The 20,001-nt window shown below is 42.0% G+C and overlaps 1 protein-coding gene across 5 annotated transcripts in view; it reads right to left on the reverse strand.

The window, feature by feature from the left end:
* Nucleotides 1–19,607, reverse strand: part of FANCL (FA complementation group L) — a 66,423-nt gene extending 46,816 nt beyond the window's left edge. For 3 of the 5 annotated variants that reach the window (XR_014786990.1, XR_014786991.1, XM_084829302.1), the window contains exons 1-4: nt 19,068–19,317; nt 8,651–8,709; nt 4,751–4,811; nt 3,568–3,624 (exon numbers count right to left, since the gene is read on the reverse strand). Coding sequence is in view for 3 of the 5 variants with exons in the window: in XM_084829302.1 (XP_084685428.1) it covers nt 3,568–3,624; nt 4,751–4,811; nt 8,651–8,709; nt 19,068–19,163 (273 nt within the window). In the remaining 2 variants the exon portion in view is untranslated. Of the gene's footprint in view, nt 1–3,567; nt 3,625–4,750; nt 4,812–8,650; nt 8,710–19,067 lie in introns of all 5 variants that reach the window. The other 2 variants (XM_084829299.1, XM_084829300.1) reach the window with 2 other exon arrangements.
* Nucleotides 19,608–20,001: the final 394 nt, after the last annotated feature.

A 20,001-nucleotide genomic window follows, 5' to 3' on the forward strand; every position in this document is an offset into this window, starting at 1 on the left:
CAGCAGAAACAATATACAGAGCAGTTTCATAGTGCATTATAAACCAGGGAAAGCCTGTGTAAACAAATATATTTTGATAAGGTATTTGAAACTTGCCAGTTCCTGCCTCTCATGTGTGGGAGTGTGCTCTTGAGGGTGGATGCCACCACTGAGAAGGCCCATTTTCACAATACATAGCAACATTCTATTGATTGTAGAACAACCGGTAAGTCTCATTTGATGATCTCAAGGGTCAACTAGGTGTATATAGGGGAAGGCAGTCTGCTAGGTATCCTGGTCCGAAGTTATTTAGGGCTTCGTATGTCAACAACTGAGCCTTGAACATGACATGATAGATAATAGGCTGCTAGTGTCGTTCTTTTAACACAGGTATAATATATATGTTGCTAGATGCCCTACTGAGCATCCTAGCTGCTGCATTCTGTACTCGCTGGAGCTTCTGAACCAGGTACAAGGGCAGTCCCATATACAGCGCATTACAGTAGTCTAATCATGAGTTACCAGTGCATGAACCATGGTAGCTAGGCTATCCCTATCTGGAAACATCTGTAGTTGGCCCACCAACTGAAGTTGGTAATGAACACTCCAGGCCACTGAGGTCACCTAGGCCTCCAGTGACAAGGATGGATCCAGGAGCACCTCCAAACGTCTGTTCCTTCAGAAGGAGTGCATTACCCTTATTATAGAAGATTCCCAACCTCTGACACAATTCCTCCTGGAAATATACTGCACTTCATTCTTTATATATAGTTCAGAAAAAAATGATGTTTAGGAGGAGTTTTTCAGTGGCTATCTCTGAGAACAAGGAGAATTGAGTTGTCCTAAAAAAGATGAAGGGTGGTATAATACAAATGTTATGACACTTTCCAACTTTATTTTCAAGTTCAACTTCTAAGAGCTTATCAGGTGATAAAGCTCAGACTTCCACCACTATATTCATGCTAGCCACAATTTACTGGCAGCAGCACAACACCCTATCCACACATAATGAATTGCAAAGGGTAGCCTTGCAGCAAGGAACAGCCAGTTTGTTTATTTTATTATTATTTTTACACAATAAAGATACAAGATACGTTTGCTCCAGAGCTCAGCTAGGCAAGGGCACGTTCTTAGAAAATAATTAAAATAAATAAAAGATTAATGAAATGGTAGAAATTTTTACAGGGAGTGGATGAAACCAGATAGCATGAATCTTTGCTGGTGTTTTCTGTTTTGTTTTGTTTTTAAGAGCTACGCAAGCAAGCGAGCGCACATGTGCGTACACACACAATAGGAACTATGAGGGTGCACTAAACCTCTAAAAGAAAGAATAATTTGGAGCAGGTAATGAAATAATGCAGATGTAAAAGGAATTATGCTACTCATTACTAGAAATGTTATAAACACTATCCAAGAGATGCCTCATGCAATATTTTACATGTTTGCAACAACAGATGCACTAAAGAATGGCATTCTCTCAGTAAAATAATATTGTTATCTGAATAGTGGAATTTTATTTATTTATTTATTTCATTTATACCACCCAATAGCCGAAGCTCTCTGGAAAAAGGTATGATATACTATTTCATTGGGGAAAAACTGGATCATGTGCAATGTGTAACAACTGCACATTCAGTGTGCTAAAAAGTGTCGTATTAAAAACCCTAAGCACTATTCTAAAGAACGCATTTTCTACAAACAGGGAAAAATTACAGAGAAAGCACACTGAAACAATAAAGTGTGTGCTGTGTACTATAAATGAGGAACAGCAAGATTATTCTATGATAAGGGACCTCAGATTGTAACATAGCTAGCCTCCTTAGATCCAGAAGAAAACTGCTCAGGCTTCAACCATATTCCCAGGTTCTGAAACGTAACATAAATACAAGATTGGTTCTTTGAAGGTTATGACCAGATTTCATGTTACTACAGTGACTGCCATTCCATTTCTGCTTGGCCACTATCAATCAGAGATCATGGCCATGGTATGATTAAAACAACAAAATTAGGCATGTCTCTCATTTTAAGCTGTAGTGTCACTGTTATGATATATAGACAATAGGCATATTCTTACACTGATAATATTGTACTATACATGCCATACCCAAGAACATAAATACGCATGGAGATGAATGGGTCTACACAGCTTCATATTCCCCTTTTAATGGACCCATAATGGGAAATAAAAGTACAGAGTCATGCCAGTTGTTCCCTGCCCAGCCATACTAATATTGACCCTATACAAGAAAAAAACAAAAAGCCTTTATTGCCAGCAATGAAGCAAACAGGTAAACATTTTCCCCATTCCTCTGTGATTCAGTTGCATTATATAATGGGCCATTTTGCACAATCAAACAAACCACTGAGGCTTAAATAAGCCAAGGTGGGTTGTTTCAATCCCCAGCGTATGCCGGGCGCCATTTCCCTAAATACCCACCTGTGTGCAGCTTGTCACGTTATCCGAACCCAGGTGGCATGGTTTGTTTGAGGGAGGAACAACCCTCAAATAACCCTAAAACAGACCATGGGTTGAGTACTGTTTCCCTCTCAAACAAGCCATGCCACCCAGGTTCAGACAATACAACAAGCCACACCCAGACGAGTAATTAGGGAAATGGCACATCGTTTTGATCATGTGAACTGGTCTGTGACTGGGTACACAGGACATGACAATTCACTGCAGGTAACTAGCCATGACAGGTTGTTGTGTCATGTGAATCCAGACCGGGTGGCTTATTTTTGGGCAACAAGCCACCCAGATAACCCAGTAACTACGGCAGTTACTATGAAAGGGAGCCATGAACAGGGGGTGGGGGGGAGCCTTCTGTTTCTCACAAATGTCAATTCAACACTTATAACTAAGAGGATCACCTTGCTAAGTGGGCAATATTGTCCCCCACCCCCTTTTGGGTGCAATTACTTCTCCCGATCTTTCCCTCTTTTTCCAACCTGTCACTGTCAATGGTGCACAAATTAGCCTATATGAAGTCTCTTGTCAATTTCTTTGTATGTTTCCTACTGTACTTTTTCCTTTTCACAGCTGAAACAAGGTCATTGACAAGGCAAAGCTTTACATATTGGACAGCCATAAGTGTGCACTTGCACACCTCCGAAAAGACTGACAAAAAAAAAATAACAAAAATTATGACCCCATTCACGCAAATTTCTGGGGCCAAAAAAGGGGAAAACCGGGGAACGGGATGAGCAGAGAAGATGGCTTCTGCTGCGAAGGACACTGGGATACTGGCTGGAGATTTGAGGAGAAAGGAGGAGAACAACCCATGGTGAGCCTTATCTGTTGGGTGCACTGAGGGCTGCATAGCTTATTCGCAGGGTGGGCTGTTGTGTTATGTGAACCACCCCACTGACTATTCATACACGAAGAAAATGATTTCTTGTAACAGTTGAATTTGCATAATTATATCAAATTTTCTAACTATGAATTTGCAAAGCAAAATTAATAGCAATGGCTTTACCCTGTAGATAATGCTAACTATTTCTTGGATCTCTCTCGTTTATTACAGATGTAATGACGAACAACAAATAGACAAACTGGTATCACTAGTCCTCTGTAATATAGTGCCTTACCAAAATAGTCTTGAACTCCACCATGAAGCTGACAAGATCTGAAGAGTGCTGCAACCTCTAAAAAACACATTTCTTTTTATTAATTATTTAATGCAGTTTATGTTATTTTATTATGATTATTTATTCTGCTAGACATGGTCTGCTGTTTCATCACATAGCAGATAAGTGACACCCTTAAAGCTGGATAAAAGCGGATTTTAATTTACACGACGTTCTTCTGGTTTATGGTGGGCTATTGAAGGAGGACACAAGCAACCCCTTAGGAAGAGATATTGTTTGTATTCTGGTTCCTTCCACCCATCCAATTTGCCCCCGGCCCCCCATTTCCTATCTAATTCTTTAAAAAAAAAATCCCACCTTAGAAAAAGTACTATTTACATCTCAGTCTCTTCTCTCAACTCAGTTTAGCTCCTCTCTTGTCTATCCAACCTTCACATTCCCCACTTCTTTATTTGGAAGTAGCTTTAACGCTCTTGATTTTTTCTGCATTTCCCACATGCTCTTCTTTTCTGCTTGGTCTGCTACGGGCACCTGCCTTCTCTATTATTTTAACTCCATCCCTGCAAGTCTAATCTAAACGTTGCACTTGTACTTTCCTATCTCTGAAACAAACTGTGAATTCATGTATCACAGATGCTAGCTTGTTCTCTCCTTATTGTTTCCCCCTTCTGGAGGATACAAGTTATTTTGTGCTGTACTGAAATTCCAGGTTAAAGATCTTGCTCTATATCTGCTGGTTGTGCTTGTGTAGTGATACACATCCTAAAAAAGGATACGTGGCAAAACATGAGTGAAGTGATTCTCTCAAAATACAGACCCAAAGGATCATCAGTCAACTACCTCTCTCTTGGACATGGCTTATTTTGCTAATACTACAAAGGCATCTGGATGTGAATACAGAGTTAGTTGCACCTGCTATAGATGGTCCTTTTGAAAGGTATTTTCCTATTTTTAGTAATAATTATAAAGATATTAAGATTGTGGGTTCGGGGTCATAACTTGGCTTATTTTGGATGTGATCCGTGATCCATTTACTTTGAAGCAGTCCTACAAAAATTTATAGAACCGTTAAAGATTTACTCATGAGTAAATGGGTTGTGGAGAGTGTATCCTGTCTGAAATATTTATAACAACTCAAGCTGCAGAAAACAAAAAATATCATCAACACATTTCACTAGCATACCTGTTTAAGAATCTGCAGATATCCATCTAACAACTTTTTCAGATGCCAACTACATTGTATCCTATAAAATACAATATATCCCAGATCAAATAAGTATGGCAACTAAACATTCAAACAGAAAATGACAATGTTTTTCATTTGTTTTATGTATTTCAGAAGGAAAAAAAACCTACCCCATCTCTCCACACACACACACACACACACACAACACCCACGCTACACGCATGCACGACATGCATGTACACTACACGCACACAGTCTTTATTAGAGCTATTGTTATAAGATGTTCTGTGAAAGTTAAATGCCATTCAGTATAACACTTTAAGTAGCAGACGTAACTACTACATACCTATGCAACTGTGTTGAAAACAGTAATTTTCTGAGATAATATAGCATACTATTTCTGAGAATATTTGACATTTCTTGCTATAATGCATTTAGGTTGAAATCCTATCCAGCCTTCCCCAACAAGATGCCTTCCAGATATTTTGGACTACAACTCCCAGGATCCCTGACCATTGGCTATGTTAGCTAGAGCTGATGGAAGTTGAAGTCCACAACAACTATATGGCACCATGTTGGGGAATGGTGCTACACACAACTAAGTCCCATTGAACTGAGTGGGGCTTACTTCTGAATACACATGTATATGATTGTAAATAAGGTTATACATTTGAAATTAAAGTATGATGGTTAATACAAGCATGAACAGATTTTTAGAAGTCCAACTGGTTATTGCATTTTCTTCCATTAAGCTTCAGTTTGTTATATTAAACTTCAGAAAAGTTGATATTGTTAGAATCAAAGCAACACATTGGAGGACACATTTCCTGAGATCCATTTTGTTTACAGAACGAAAACTATATATACATATTTAAACCTGCTTTCCTGGATAATTTTTTGTTCGGAAGACTTTACTCCAACACTTTATATTAGCTGGGGGGTGGGGGGAGCATCCCAATCACAAAAATGAAGATTTTTTGCCATGTTTTTATATCCCAAGCACTTTTTTGTTTACAGATGGTGGCAGCTATGTGAATGGTAAGCAGTTGACATTTGGAGATATATATATATATTTGAAGCTCTTCAGCCAGAAAGGCTCCCAGAAAAGCTTACAGATCCATAACAAGACAGCCCCTATCCTCAGGCTTACAAATCTAAAAACTGACAGAAGAAAAAAGAGATGTGGAGATGTGGAAGTGAAATAGTTATTCTGCAGGTGACAATGTCCTAGAAGCGTCTGTGTAAATTCTCCAAGGAAAAGCCCACCAAAGGCTGCATTTTTGCCCCCACAGACTGGACTATGTTAAGCATTTTCACTTGCTTTCAGAAGATATATTTAAAACATGTGGAAGGAGCAATCTTGTGGCCCCTAGAGAGCGTCTGCAGGGCCATAGGATATTTTGGATTCCCCAATCCAAGGTCAGAGACAGCACTCTGACCTTAGCAGAGGGAATCAAAGCTCTGAACTGCACCAGCTGCTCTCTGAGGCTGGGAACTTGACCGGGGAGAAGGGGGCATTCTGGTGGGTGGGGAGGGGAGGAGACTGGAGTGGCCAGGATTTGAGTTATTTTGAGGCCTCTCCAGCCTCCTCCTCCTGCCCTCCAAAGCATGCCAACTAGATGGGAAAAAAGCCTATCTAGCAAAAAATGCAGGGTGTGAGGATGGGGAGGTGAAGATCACCTCCGCTGCTCCTCCCACTCTACGTAAGATGATCTTAAGCTTCTAACCCATACGACTGGACCCTTATAGCATTAATCTCCTACATGATCTGCACAGATATTACACCAATCTCTATGATGCAGGTTCAAAAATATAATTGTGCTATCCCCTGTATTTTCCACTGCAGGATGCCACACTTTTCCCTCCCCACACTCCCCTGACCACTGATTACTATATGAATGCTACACATTCTCCAGTGGTAGGGATTGATAACATGCCTCAATAAGACCACATCTGTTCAGGTGACAGGAAAATGTGCATCAATCATCATCTTATTCTAATTAAATAGCTTCATTAGTAAGGACTATAATTCAAGTTTAAAATGGCAGTTTGCCATATTACATATTGCACCAACAATGATCAGTAGTTTAAAAAATGTGCTGGGGCAAAAAGGTTTTCCTCATGTCTCCTTTGAAAGTACCTGCCTTGGCAGCGTGAATCATAACACCTTTAAATAGGCCTACCTATACTTAAACTAGATTAGCCTACTGCAGTCAATAAAAGTAAACTAAGCACAAGTATACTAATTAATAGCAGCTTTAATTAACGTGGACATGTCTGATCTATATTGCACATAATTCAGTATCTCAAACTTTCACATAAACATGCATGAATATGTCATCTATATCTTGTCTGGCATAATTAAAAATAGAAAGGGAGCCAGTTTTCACTGACCATTCACTTCACTTAAAAGGGTTCATAAGCCTCCTCATAACCTGCGTAACCAACCGTTTCTATACCTATTATGTTCATTGAAATGTAATACAAATTCCATTCAATCTTTGTATCTCAGAGAACAATGCACTTTTCAGAACTTGCACTGCTTGTTGTAGATTCTGAAACAAGAAACTGACTGCTGTTCTCTTGTGTCTTATAAACTTTATAAAAGGATACACATAACTTTGCTGTCTTTCTGCAAGCCAAGCTCACTTTCAGAAATTAAACTTTTAAATTTGCCTGGATGGATTCTGCTCAACTCAGATTATATTAGCACAGTCTACAGTCTGCTTGGGGCTACTGCACATGTACACTACTACAGGGGGAAAGGGTACACGCCCCTATACATTCAGATGTGTGAAAACTAACAAATGTTGTACACATGTTTGATTCCTACCCCAAACAGAATAATCTACATGTTAATCCTTTACAGATTAATCTATGAAATCAAAATTATTCTACTGTAAAAGGAGAGAGCACAAACAGACAAGTTGCGTAATCATAAACATAGCTCTAAGTGTTTCAAAGAAGTGAGACAAAGCACAATCTAAAGGGAAAGGCAAAAACAATAAACCATACACCCAGAACTGTCAGTCAAGTTGCGCTGGGCAAATGTTTATTCCTGTCATGAAATACAATTTTCAGTCAAAGCATGATGCAAAAACTGAGTGTTCTCATAAGAAACATTTTAATGGACACCTTCTCCACCATCTCAGTCTCTAGCTGTAGCAATCTCAGCTGATGGACACTGGTTCAGGGTGTATGACAGCAACTTTACATTTGAGCAAACTCTAGATCTCAGCAAATGTTGAGCAGTTGGTTCTATACAGAGAATCCCAGCATTCACATCTCACCAACAGCCCATCTAATTTGGGATGGGTGGGGCATGCAGGACAGTCAAGTCACCACCTAAATGTACACTTCATACGAACAGAATATCATGACATGAACTTGGACATCCTAAAATTTGAAGCAGCCACATTTGCCTGGAAATGTGTGCACCAACCACCCCCCCCATGAGCCCCCAAGTGTGGGGTGAGAATGGTGTCAGCTGGAGTCCCAAAATGCAAATGACTATACCAACAATACTACTTCCATGGTCAGTCCATTGAAAACATTTCAGTTTTATAACAGCAATGTATTGAGGTTAACCCCAATATGATTCACTCTCAAACCAAAGATATATTTCGGGGTACATTCATCTGTGGTTGTTCTCTGGTCTGCAGAATCAGAATACATTTGCTCATTCTCATATACTGTACAAAACCTTTCTATACCCTGCCTTGACTGATTACACATAACCTTACTGGCATCAAGAGTAACTGAAACCATTCAGCAAACTAAAATTGCTGATATTCTAGAAATTTCTTAAAACTAATAGCCAATCACTGCTTCTCATACAGGACATATCAAAAATGAAAAAATAAATATAGGAAAAATATAGAAAACCATGCAACTCACCTAGCATTTTTCAGCTGAAGATCCAGTGGTAACAATATCCTTACGTGAAAGTCTCTGCCCTGGAAAAGTAGCACCTCATTAGGCAGAATATCCACAAATATATCTATTTAGCAGAGCCTGAGCACTTGAACGTATCAGAGAAATTTTTGAAATTGGTCTTGAACCAATTTAATTTTTAAATTCATTTTACTTGTCTTTAATCTACTGCTAGTCACTCAAAGCCTTTGGCAATAAAATAATACTAACATATATGCCAAAACACTGTGGTAGTGGACAAGATGTCAATACAAAGCAATAGGAGCAATTTCTCCAACAGCATCACTAAAGAAACATAGTAAGATGACCAGAACTACTTTGTGAAAATGCAAGAATATGAAAATATTTTAGAAATCATCAGATGTTTGAATTATCTTTTGCTTTCTGATTTCTGTGCCTTTAAAACACAGATATTGTGATTTTGACCACACATGTTCAAACATCACAATAAGCCAGAATTGTTTAGAACGCTGGGTTATTGATCGCATTTGGAAATCACAACAATCCAAGGATTTTTAAACCCTGGGTTGTTGTGAATGAAGTGGGAGCAAGCAAGCTGCACAATTGCTCCTGCTACTTCTAAACAATCTAGGGATTCTCTGTCCCTTGGTTGTTTAGCATGACATCTGAACTGGGAATTCTGGGTTGTTGGGGAAGACACAACCCAGAGTTGGAACTCATATTGGGGGAGACAACCCAGAGTGGGGATCCATAAAAAAATTCTACATGATGTAACATTTAAATCACATGAAGACATGATTCTCACATCAGAGCGCCAATTGTGGGTTATTTAAGCCATGATTCACAGGGACATACACCGCCTGCAAGCCACTTCCATTTACTGTAAACAACCTCTGATCAGCCCAATCAGAGGTTGTCAGCATGATGTGTGAACCCAAACTGATGGATTGCGTAGTGGTTAACCCATGGTTTGTTGCTGACTGGAGGTTGTTTATTTAAATGGAAATGGCTTGCAAACAGCCATGACATGCAAACAGGCCTAAGCGTGTTTTAACCTTTCAACAGATATTTCAGGTCAAATACTTGTGGTTTATTGGAACAAAAACTTAGTACTTTTTAGCTTTGTTGTTTACTAAATTCAAGTAAAATAAACATGCTAAATTAGATCACTCTCTAGAGCATCAGAAAATTTTCCATGCCAATGACCCTATGCAAATTAGCCTAATTTTCATTGGACAGTTTTCCAATTCAAAATGTTCCAATTCAGAATTTTCTGGTAAAACTACTTCACTGTTCAAAGGGGAAATTATTCCAGAGGGTGTGTGCCACTGCAGAGAATGCCCATCTCCATGTCACCGTCAAATGGAAATCTGAAGGCAGATGGAAGCACATGTTTTAAAATTCCAATTGTTGCTTTGTTTATAGAAAAAAATAGCTTTCAGAGGAAGCAGTTTAGAGAGAGTATTCAATCCTTTTCCCACCTACCATTTTTCTTTTTCAAATTACACCCATCCCACAATAATGTGGGATGGAAACTTTTCCAGAAAATTTTTCAGTGCTTTATTTTTCCACAGAAAACATGGTTTCATAAGTTCATTAGTAAAAATGAATACAATTGCAAATACAATATTAGGCAAGCTTGGCAGTTTCAAAGTTGTAATTTGAATTGTAGTTTTTGTAATTTTTTGTAATTTTTTACAGTTGTAATTTTTCAGGTGATTATCTTTAGCGACCCCTTCATGGATCACTGCCTTGTTGTGGCGAAGGGGCTTGCGTAACTCAGTGAAGCCATAAGCTATGCTGTGCAGGGCCACCCAAGACGGACAGGTCATGGCAGAGAGTTCTGACAAAATGTGGTCCACTGGAGAAGGAAATGGCAACCCACTCCAGTATTCTTGCCAAGAAAACCCCATGGAACGTATCACAAGGCTAAAAGATATGACGCCGGAAGATGAGCCCCTCAGGTCGGAAGGTGTCCAATATGCTACTGGGGAAGAGCAGAGGGTATTTCCAAGTAGCACCAGAAAGAGTGAAGCGGCTGGGCCAAAGCCGAAAGGACACTCAGCTGTGGATGTGTCTGGTGGTGAAAAGAAAATCCGATGCTGTAAAGAACAATATTGTTTAGGAACATGGAATGTCAGATCAATGAATCAAGGTAAGCTGGAGGTGGTCAAACATGAGATGGCAAGATTGAACATCGACATCTTGGGAATCAGCGAACTAAAATGGACAGGCATGGGCGAATTTAATTCAGGTGACCATCATATCTACTACTGTGGGCAAGAATCCCTTAGAAGAAATGGAGTAGCACTCATAGTCAACAAAAGGGTGGGAAAAGCAGTACTGGGGTACAATCTTAAAAATGATAGAATGATCTCAGTACGAATCCAAGGCAAACCATTCAACATCACAGTAATTCAAGTCTATGCCCCAACCACTGAGGCCGAAGAAGCTGAGGTTGATCGGTTTTATGAAGACCTACAACACCTTCTAGAACTGACACCAAAAAAAGACGTCCTCTTCATCATAGGGGTTTGGAATGCTAAAGTAGGAAGTCAAGAAATCACCGGGATAACAGGCAGGCATGGCCTTGGTGTACAAAATGAAGCAGGACAAAAGCTAATAGAGTTTTGCCAAGAGAACATGCTGATCATAGCAAACACTCTTTTCCAACAGCACAAGAGGCGACTCTACACATGGACGTCACCAGATGGTCAATATCGAAATCAGATTGATTATGTCCTTTGCAGCCAAAGATGGAGAAGCTCCATACAGTCAGTAAAAACAAGACCTGGAGCTGACTGTGGCTCAGATCATGAGCTGCTTCTTACAAAATTTCGGCTTAAATTGAAGAACGTCGGGAAAACCACTAAACCGTTCAGGTATGACCTAAATCATATCCCTGATGAATATACAGTGGAGGTGAGGAATAGATTTCAGGGATTAGACCTGATAGACAGAGTGCCTGAGGAACTATGGACGGAGGTCCGTAACATTGTTCAGGAGGCAGCAACGAAATCCATCGCAAAGAAAAAGAAATGCAAGAAAGCCAAGTGGCTGTCTGATGAGGCTTTACAAGTAGCTGAAGGAAGAAGGGAAGCGAAAAGCAAGGGAGAAAGGGGAAGATATACCCAACTGAATGCAGAGTTCCAGAGAATAGCAAGGAGAGACAAGAAGGCCTTCTTAAGTGAACAATGCAAAGAAATCGAGGAAAACAACAGAATGGGAAAGACTAGAGATCTCTTCAAGAAAATTGGAGATCTCAAGGGAACGTTTTGTGCAAAGATGGGCATGATAAAGGACAAAGAAGGCAGGGACCTAACAGAAGCAGATGAGATTAAGGAGAGGTGGCAAGAATACACAGAAGAACTATACAGGAAAGATCTGAATGTCCCTGGTAGCCATGATAGTGCGGTCACTGAACTTGAGCTGGACATCCTAGAGAGTGAAGTCAAGTGGGCCTTAGGAAGCATTAGTAACAACAAAGCTAGCGGAGATGACAGTATTCCAGCCGAGCTATTTAAAATCCTAAAAGATGATGCTGTTAAAGTGCTGCATTCAATATGCCAACAAATCTGGAACACTCAGCAGTGGCCACAAGACTGGAAAAGGTCAGTTTACATTCCAATTCCAAAGAAGGGCAACGCCAAAGAGTGTTCAAACTACCGCACCATTGCGCTCATTTCACATGCCAGCAAGGTGATGCTCAAAATCCTACAAGCTAGGCTTCAGCAGTATGCGAACCGAGAACTACCGGAAGTACAAGCTGGGTTTCGAAGAGGCAGAGGAACTAGAGATCAAATCGCCAACGTTCACTGGATCACGGAGAAAGCAAGAGAATTCCAGAAAAACGTCTATTTCTGCTTCATTGACTACGCTAAAGCCTTTGATTGTGTGGATCACAACAAACTGTGGCAAATTCTTAAAGTGATCGGAGTACCAGACCACCTTACCTGTCTCCTGAGAAACCTGTACGAGGGTCAAGAAGCAACAGTAAGAACCAGACATGGAACAACCGATTGGTTCAAAATTGGGAAAGGAGTACGACAAGGCTGCATATTGTCACCCTGCTTATTTAACTTATATGCAGAGTACATCATGAGAAATGCCGGGTTGGATGAATCAGAGGTCGGAATTAAGATTGCCGGGAGAATTATCAACAACCTCCGATATGCAGACGATACCACCCTAATGGCAGAAAGCAAAGAGGATCTCAAGAGCCTCTTGTTGAGGGTGAAAGAGGAGAGTGCAAAAGCTGGTTTGAAACTCAACATTAAAAAAACGAAGATCATGGCATCTGGCCCCATCACTTCCTGGCATATAGAAGGGGAAGAAATGGAAGCAGTGACAGATTTTACTTTCTTGGGCTCCAAGATCACTGCAGACGGTGACTGTAGCCATGAAATTAAAAGACGCTTGCTCCTTGGGAGGAAAGCTATGGCCAACCTAGACAGCATAGTAAGAAGCAGAGACATCACCTTGCCGACAAAGGTCCGTCTAATCAAAGCTATGGTTTTCCCCGTAGTAATGTATGGCTGTGAGAGCTGGACTATAAGGAAGGCTGAGCGCCGAAGAATTGATGCTTTCGAACTGTGGTGCTGGAGGAGACTCTTACGAGTCCCCTGGACTGCAAGGAGGTCAAATCAGTCCATCCTAAAGGAAATCAACCCTGAGTGCTCATTGGAAGGACAGATAATGAAGCTGAAGCTCCAATATTTTGGCCACCTAATGCGAAGAGAAAACTCCCTGGAAAAGACCCTGATGCTGGGAAAGACTGAAGGCAAAAGGAGAAGGGGACGGCAGAGGATGAGATGGCTAGATAGCATCACCGATGCAATGAATATGAACTTGAGCACGCTCCGGGAGAGAGCGCAGGACAGGAAGGCCTGGCGTGCTATGGTCCATGGGGTCACGAAGAGTCGGACACGACTGAACAACAACAATCTTTAGCGAGTACATCAGAAAATACATATATGTCATTGAAATACACATATGTCTCAGAAGGAAATGGAACTCAAATAGTGACAGTGAAACTGACAGTACCCCAACAATCTCAGTGGAAAAGCTCAATTCTGTTGAAATAGATGAGTGGTTGTCAGCATATCAGGCAGATTTCTTTGGGTTCCCAAAATTAATTAGTGTGTCAACAGTTTTCAGTAGCTTTGCTTTCCCCCCACCCCCTTAAATTTAAATAATGTAAGGGAAATACATGTTATTGTGTTAAATTTTTACATGCATTCAAATAAAAAGTTTCTACATAAATTAACATTTAAATCATATTAAGTGTGCTTTAATCTTTTTCCTCAGATATTACAGGTCAAGAACTTGTGATGTATTGGGACAAAAAATTAACATAGGGTACTTTTTTAGCTTTGTTTACTAAACACAAGCAAAATAAACATGCTAAATTAGATCTCCCTAGGGCATCTTTAATGCCAACTGAAAATCGACCCCCCACCATGCAGTTTGAGAAATAAAGCATTCTTCTGAAACCCCACAGGAGAAAGGGCTACAGGGGTTGGGTTGATTTGTATCTGAAAAAAGGTGGTTGGGGTGAGGGTTAAGTATACCTCAGGAAGTCACTTCTCTATAAACAATACAGCTATCGAAACTGAAAGACATGCCTTTGCATTGTCTAGTCTGACCTTTAGGAAAGTAGCTGTTTTGACAGGGAGTTCCACCAAAATCAAAGCAGCTTGTCTCAAACAAATATGTTTATTTATTTAAGCAATTTTAGTTGTTCAGTACTACCTTGTGGAACTTCCCAGTGAGGCAGGAGTAGAATCACTGGAGCACAGTGCCCTCAACAGCTAACCTTCCACTTGGTCCAGAAAGATTGGTATCACGGTTGATGATACCAAAAGCTTCTAATAGATCCAAGAAAATCAACAGGGCCACGCTCCCAGCCCCTCTCCCAGTGAAGAAGTTTGTCCAAAGCAAGTTTCCCAAAGAAGTCTGAATACCAAACCCTGGGATTAAGCTGGATCAGCATTTATCTAGGTAATCTGTTTCATCTAGAAGTACCTGGAGCTGCTAAGCCATTCAATTACTCTGCCCAAAAATAGAAGATGTGACACTGCAGCGAATGGAGCCCTCAAACAAAATGCTTAATATTCACACTTCTATTATTTTGTTACAGAAGGGATCTGCAGCAAAATGTTTCAGTATCGAGTGCTCCTATTCAAGGTACCAGTCAGCCAAGCATGCTGTTTCTCAAGATATTCCATTTCATTCCCCTTCCTGCCCCTCCCCGTTTTCCATTCCCCCCTCCCCTCAACAGTAAGTCAGCATTCCATGGCCACTGACCAAGCATCCTTAGTCCTCACTGAGCTGGGGATATTTCTTCTTCCCTTATTTTTCTCTACTTCTGCAAACCTTGGGGTAACCCCGAGCCTACTGATACCTTCCTCTTGTGTATGAATGGTGCTATTTTGGCTACATAAAATCAACACATGGAGAGTGAGTTTGCTATTAGTATATAGGATTCTGTTCCTATAAGGCTATTTCATATCTGAGAAAGTGCATTACTTTGAAAGGACACTAAATCTATTAGGCAGTGCCCTACCATGTCGCTGTGCTAATGCAAATTATGCTGCACCAGCTTACAGGACCTCTAGTGCAAAACCAAAAGTGTTAATTGGCACAGGATTCCCCGAAAAATCTGTCACATAAGCTAACATTATCAGAGTTATGCTACAGCAGCCTTCCACAATCTGATATCCTCCAGATGTGTTGGACTACAACTCCCATCATCCCATAGTCAGCTATTCTGGATGGGGCACTATGTTAGTAGTAGTCTAACACATCTGTAGGGCAACAGGTTGGGGAAGGCTGCACTAGAAGTCCCTTACGCTAGTGCAAGGTAATTTGCATTCATGCAATTACATGGTAGGATACTGCCCATTATTTTAATTGTCCTAATATGTGTTAATGCCATAGGCTGCTACAGAGCATAACAATAAAATAATCAAATTCTCTCACTACTTAAGCCATGTGTGGCCCCATGTAGTCGAACATGCTAACTGGAAAAATCAACTAAAGGTGGTTAATGATTTCATGACTTGGATTGGCCAGAGTTTGTAATTTGTTCTCAATTTTAACAAGTTATCAGGACTTTGCAGAATAAAGCGTTGTCATGAACAAGAAAGAATCTTCTTTCTAATAAGGACTAATTTCTAATTAATTCTGTGCTAGCATCTGATGAAGTAGGTAATCACCTACATAAGCTCATGCTCTCTGAATAAAATTTATTCATTTATTACATTTTTAGTCCGCCCAACAACAAAAAATTCCCTGTGGTGGATTTTATAAAACCGTACAGAGTAAAAACAGTAATATCAGTACAGAAAATTATCTGCCTCATTCTCTCTCTCTAGTTTCCAGTACAATCCTATAGATGTCTTCTCAGAAATATGCCCCATTGAATTCAATGTGACTTACTCCCAGGCAAGTGTGCGTCAGATTGCAACCTTCAACTCAGCTTAATGGTTTAACTGGACCCTTTCAATACATTTCCTAATAATTGGTTGCTATTGGCCAAATTTGGGAAACAAATGAAAGTGTCAGGTGTCCCCCCAATGCATAAAACTCATCAAGGAAGTATTTCAACTACTTTTAGAATTAGCTAGCCAGTAATTATTTCAGAATTTGTACAAAGGAACGGACTTTTCAAGAAACTGTCATGATGCAGTTTGAAGAATAGAGAAACACAATTAATGTACCCCATAACCTTTACCTTCATAGTATATTGTTACTCTCACTTCTATTACATTTAAATGGCCTTTTTTATAAAATAAAAAGCAGATGTAATTCTGACCTTTTGTAAAGGTCAAATAACTATGATTCAGTGTTTCATTAAAGTACTGAAAGATACTTTTAAAAACACCTTTAAAAAGACACTCTCATACAGAAAAATATAGTATTATATGTAGATGTTGGAAATTCTAGACATGCAATAGATTTGATAAGCCTTGGTATCTCCCCCTCCCTTTTCTAAATTTTGACAGCATTTTGTGTACAACCAGTTACTTCTTTATCTCTTTGCTTTAAGAAGAGAGAGGGGGAAAGACTCCTGCCAAGAAAGTCAAAAGAAGTTTCCCTTTCAGATAATGTAGCTGTCAGCAAATGAAGTCCCATTGGTTCAAAAAAGCAGATATGGGGTAAGATGTGTGGGGAGGTGCTAAGGCAAGATCTCTGTCTGAGGGAACTTTCATAAAATCTATGAGATGGGGGGGGAAAGAGGGAGCACAGTGTGTGAAGAAAGTTGACTCCCCCCCCCCCCCAATCACTTGCTGGGAATCTCTCACAAAGATCTCCCACCATCACCACCACCACCTTTGAGATAAGGAGACATTCAACTCACAGAGGCTTAGAAGACACCACACACCTGGTGTGGTTGCAGCTGGGTCTACACATGCAGTGGAATAAAGTGGTACAGCCTTGAATTGGTAGAAGGAACCATAATGCTTCAAATTCAACACCAACAGAGTATGCAAAAATGTGACTTCCTCTCTTGCAATCTGATGCAGTCAATTCTAACCTCACAGGATTCTACACCCCCCCCCCCCAAAAAAATTCTGCTTCATGTGTAGACTGCAAGGGAAGAAGAAGAGTCTATGGCTGAGTTCACACAACATGACAAACCACACTCAAGTTTGAATATGGACTGAATATGGATTAAATGTGAATTGCTGTTGAATTCAGCACAGGTTGTTGCTGAACTGTGGGTTGTTGCATTGTGTGCTAACAGAACCGTGCTAACAAACCATGTTTTGTTAAACATGAACAACACACGGTTCACAATCCAAAAAGTAAAGCATGGGTTTTCTTCGTGGGTTGTTCATGGTTAATAAACCATGGTTTGTTAGCACGGCTGGGTTCACACAACACAACAACCATATTTCAGCAACAACCCACAACCAACCCATCAACCCTGAGTCCTCCCTAATGGGAGGAGGAAGCAACACATACAGCGGGTTCACACCATCACAGAGGGAAAATAAGCCACGGTGGCTTATTCACCCTCCCCACATGTGTGGGTCCCAAGCCGCCTAATTAGCATAATTACCCTTGCTGGGGCAGCTTGTCAGGATGTCTGAACCCAGCAAGAGTGGGTGGCTGGGGTGCTTTACAAATCACCCTAAAACCCATGAGTGGCAGAGATGGTTTACAAACCACACCAGCCACCCACCCTTGCTGGGTTCAGACATCCCGCACCGGCGAGGTTAATTATGCTAACTGAGCTCCTCATACTACATCAGCCTATTTCTCCATCATTCTAGCCTAGTGTTGTCTACCTCAGGGGTGGGCAGAAGGTCGACATCCAGATGTTTCGGCCTGAGCTCCCAGAAGCCCCTGCCAGCAGCACCAAGCGTCAGGAATGCTGGGAGCCGAACTCCAAAACACCTGGAGAACTAACTTACCCAACTGGCAGTGACTCTCCAGAAAACTCCTCCCCTCACCCATTTCCTGAGATCCTTTTTTTAAAACTGGAGATGGCGGGGATTGAAACTGGGATTTCCTGCCTGCGTAGCTAATGCTCTACCCCAGTGGGTGGAGCAGGACAAATCCTTGCTGTTGAGAAGAGCTAACGCGGGGCGTTCTGTGGCACTTGTCAGAGGAGACCCAAGTTGGCGTGGCTGCAAAAAAGGCAAATGCTATTCTGGGCTGCATTGATAGAAGCACAGCTTCCAAATCCCGGGAAGTACTAGTTCCCCTCTACTCAGCACTGGTTAGGCCTCATCTGGAGTACTGCGTCCAGTTCTGGGCGCCACATTTTAGGAAGGATGCAGACAAGCCGGAGAGGGTTCAGAGGAGGGCAACGAAGATGATCAGAGGACTGGAAACAAAGCCCTATGAAGAGAGACTGAAAGAACTGGGCATGTTTGGCCTTGAGAAGAGAAGACTGAGGGGAGACATGATAGCACACTTCAAGTACTTGAAAGGTTGTCACTGAGAGGAAGGCCAGGATCTCTTCTTGATCACCCCAGAGTGCAGGACACGGAATAATGGGCTCAAGTTAGAGGAAGCCAGATTCCGGCTGAACCTCAGGAAAAATCTCCTGACTGTAAGAGCAATACGACAATGGAACCATTTCCCTGGGGAGGTGGTGGGCTCTCCCACACTGGCGGCGTTCAAGACGAGGCTGGACAGCCATCTGTCAGGGTTGCTCTGACTTGGATTCCTGCACTGAGCAGTCCTACAGGCCCCTTCCAACCCTACTATTCTATGAAATCCATTGAGAATGACCTTTGGGACTGTCTTTCTTTCTTTCCCTAACCTACCTCACAGGGCTCTTGTAAGACGCGGGGGGGGGGAGATGGAGAAAATGGGGAGCAAGCCAATGTCTTCAACCCTCAGCTCACGTGTAGCACCCGAGCATGTCCCACGTGCGTGCGAAGGAAGGAGAGGGGCTCCGTACCTGGGCGGTGACGAAGCCCTCATAGACACTCCCTTCCCGGTTCTGGGGCAAGAGAAGCGGGCACTCGCGAAGCAACGACCCGAGACCAGCAGCCATTTCCCGCCCGCTCCTTTCGCTTTGCCACACGGGCCAGAAAAAGGCAAACTTTTATTTTATCTTAGTCGGCTTTCCCCGCCCCACGGCGCCGGACACCTCGCCGGAACCGCGCATGCGTCGCCTTCCCTTCGCAACCCAACCCCGGTCTCGGAGCGCCTCGCATTACGAGGACGGATTCGGCGCGGCGCATGCGCGCTTCCCGAGCGGAGTCGGCGGAACTGGCCCAATGAGGGGCGCCCGCCTCCCGTCGAATCTGTCAAACAAAGGGTGGCGGGAGAAAGAAGAGTGCGGCGGGCGCGCGAACCCCCAAAAAAAAAAAGAGAGAGAGAGAGAGAGAGAGCGCGCGCGCGAGCAGCAAGCGGCCCGCGCGCTCTGTTTTGAGGCGGGGGGCGGTTACTGTCCGTTTCGTTTTGAAAAGTTCCGTTGCCTCGCGCCGCTAACTCTGATTGGATGGAGCCTCCGCAGCGCGCGCGGGGAAGGCCGTGAAGGGGCGGAGCTGGACGAGGCTCGCGCCCCGCCCCCGGCCTGTTCTTTTTTCCGGCCAGCAGCCAAGTCCGTTTCCTCGTTTGAGCTTATTGGGCTAAAGCGAGATAATAAAAGCTGCGCTGATGTGGCTTGCGCTGACATCAGCTTTGCAGCGCGGCTCTAGCTGTCTCTACTCAGGAGTAATCCCGCTTGCTGAAGAGAACTTAACCCCAGCCCTAGGCAAATGTGCACAGGATTGTAGCATTGCCCAGTTACCTGGCGCTAAGTACCATTGAATCAATGGGGCTTCCTTCTGAGTAGACATGCACAGGGTCGGGCTGTGAGCCTGTTTTTAAAAAGCCCCAAACACGTT

The sequence above is a fragment of the Heloderma suspectum genome, chromosome 1 (assembly GCF_057233095.1).
Source record: "Heloderma suspectum isolate Gila_16-S chromosome 1, 16-S_ref, whole genome shotgun sequence".
In the NCBI taxonomy this organism is placed as follows: domain Eukaryota; kingdom Metazoa; phylum Chordata; class Lepidosauria; order Squamata; family Helodermatidae; genus Heloderma; species Heloderma suspectum.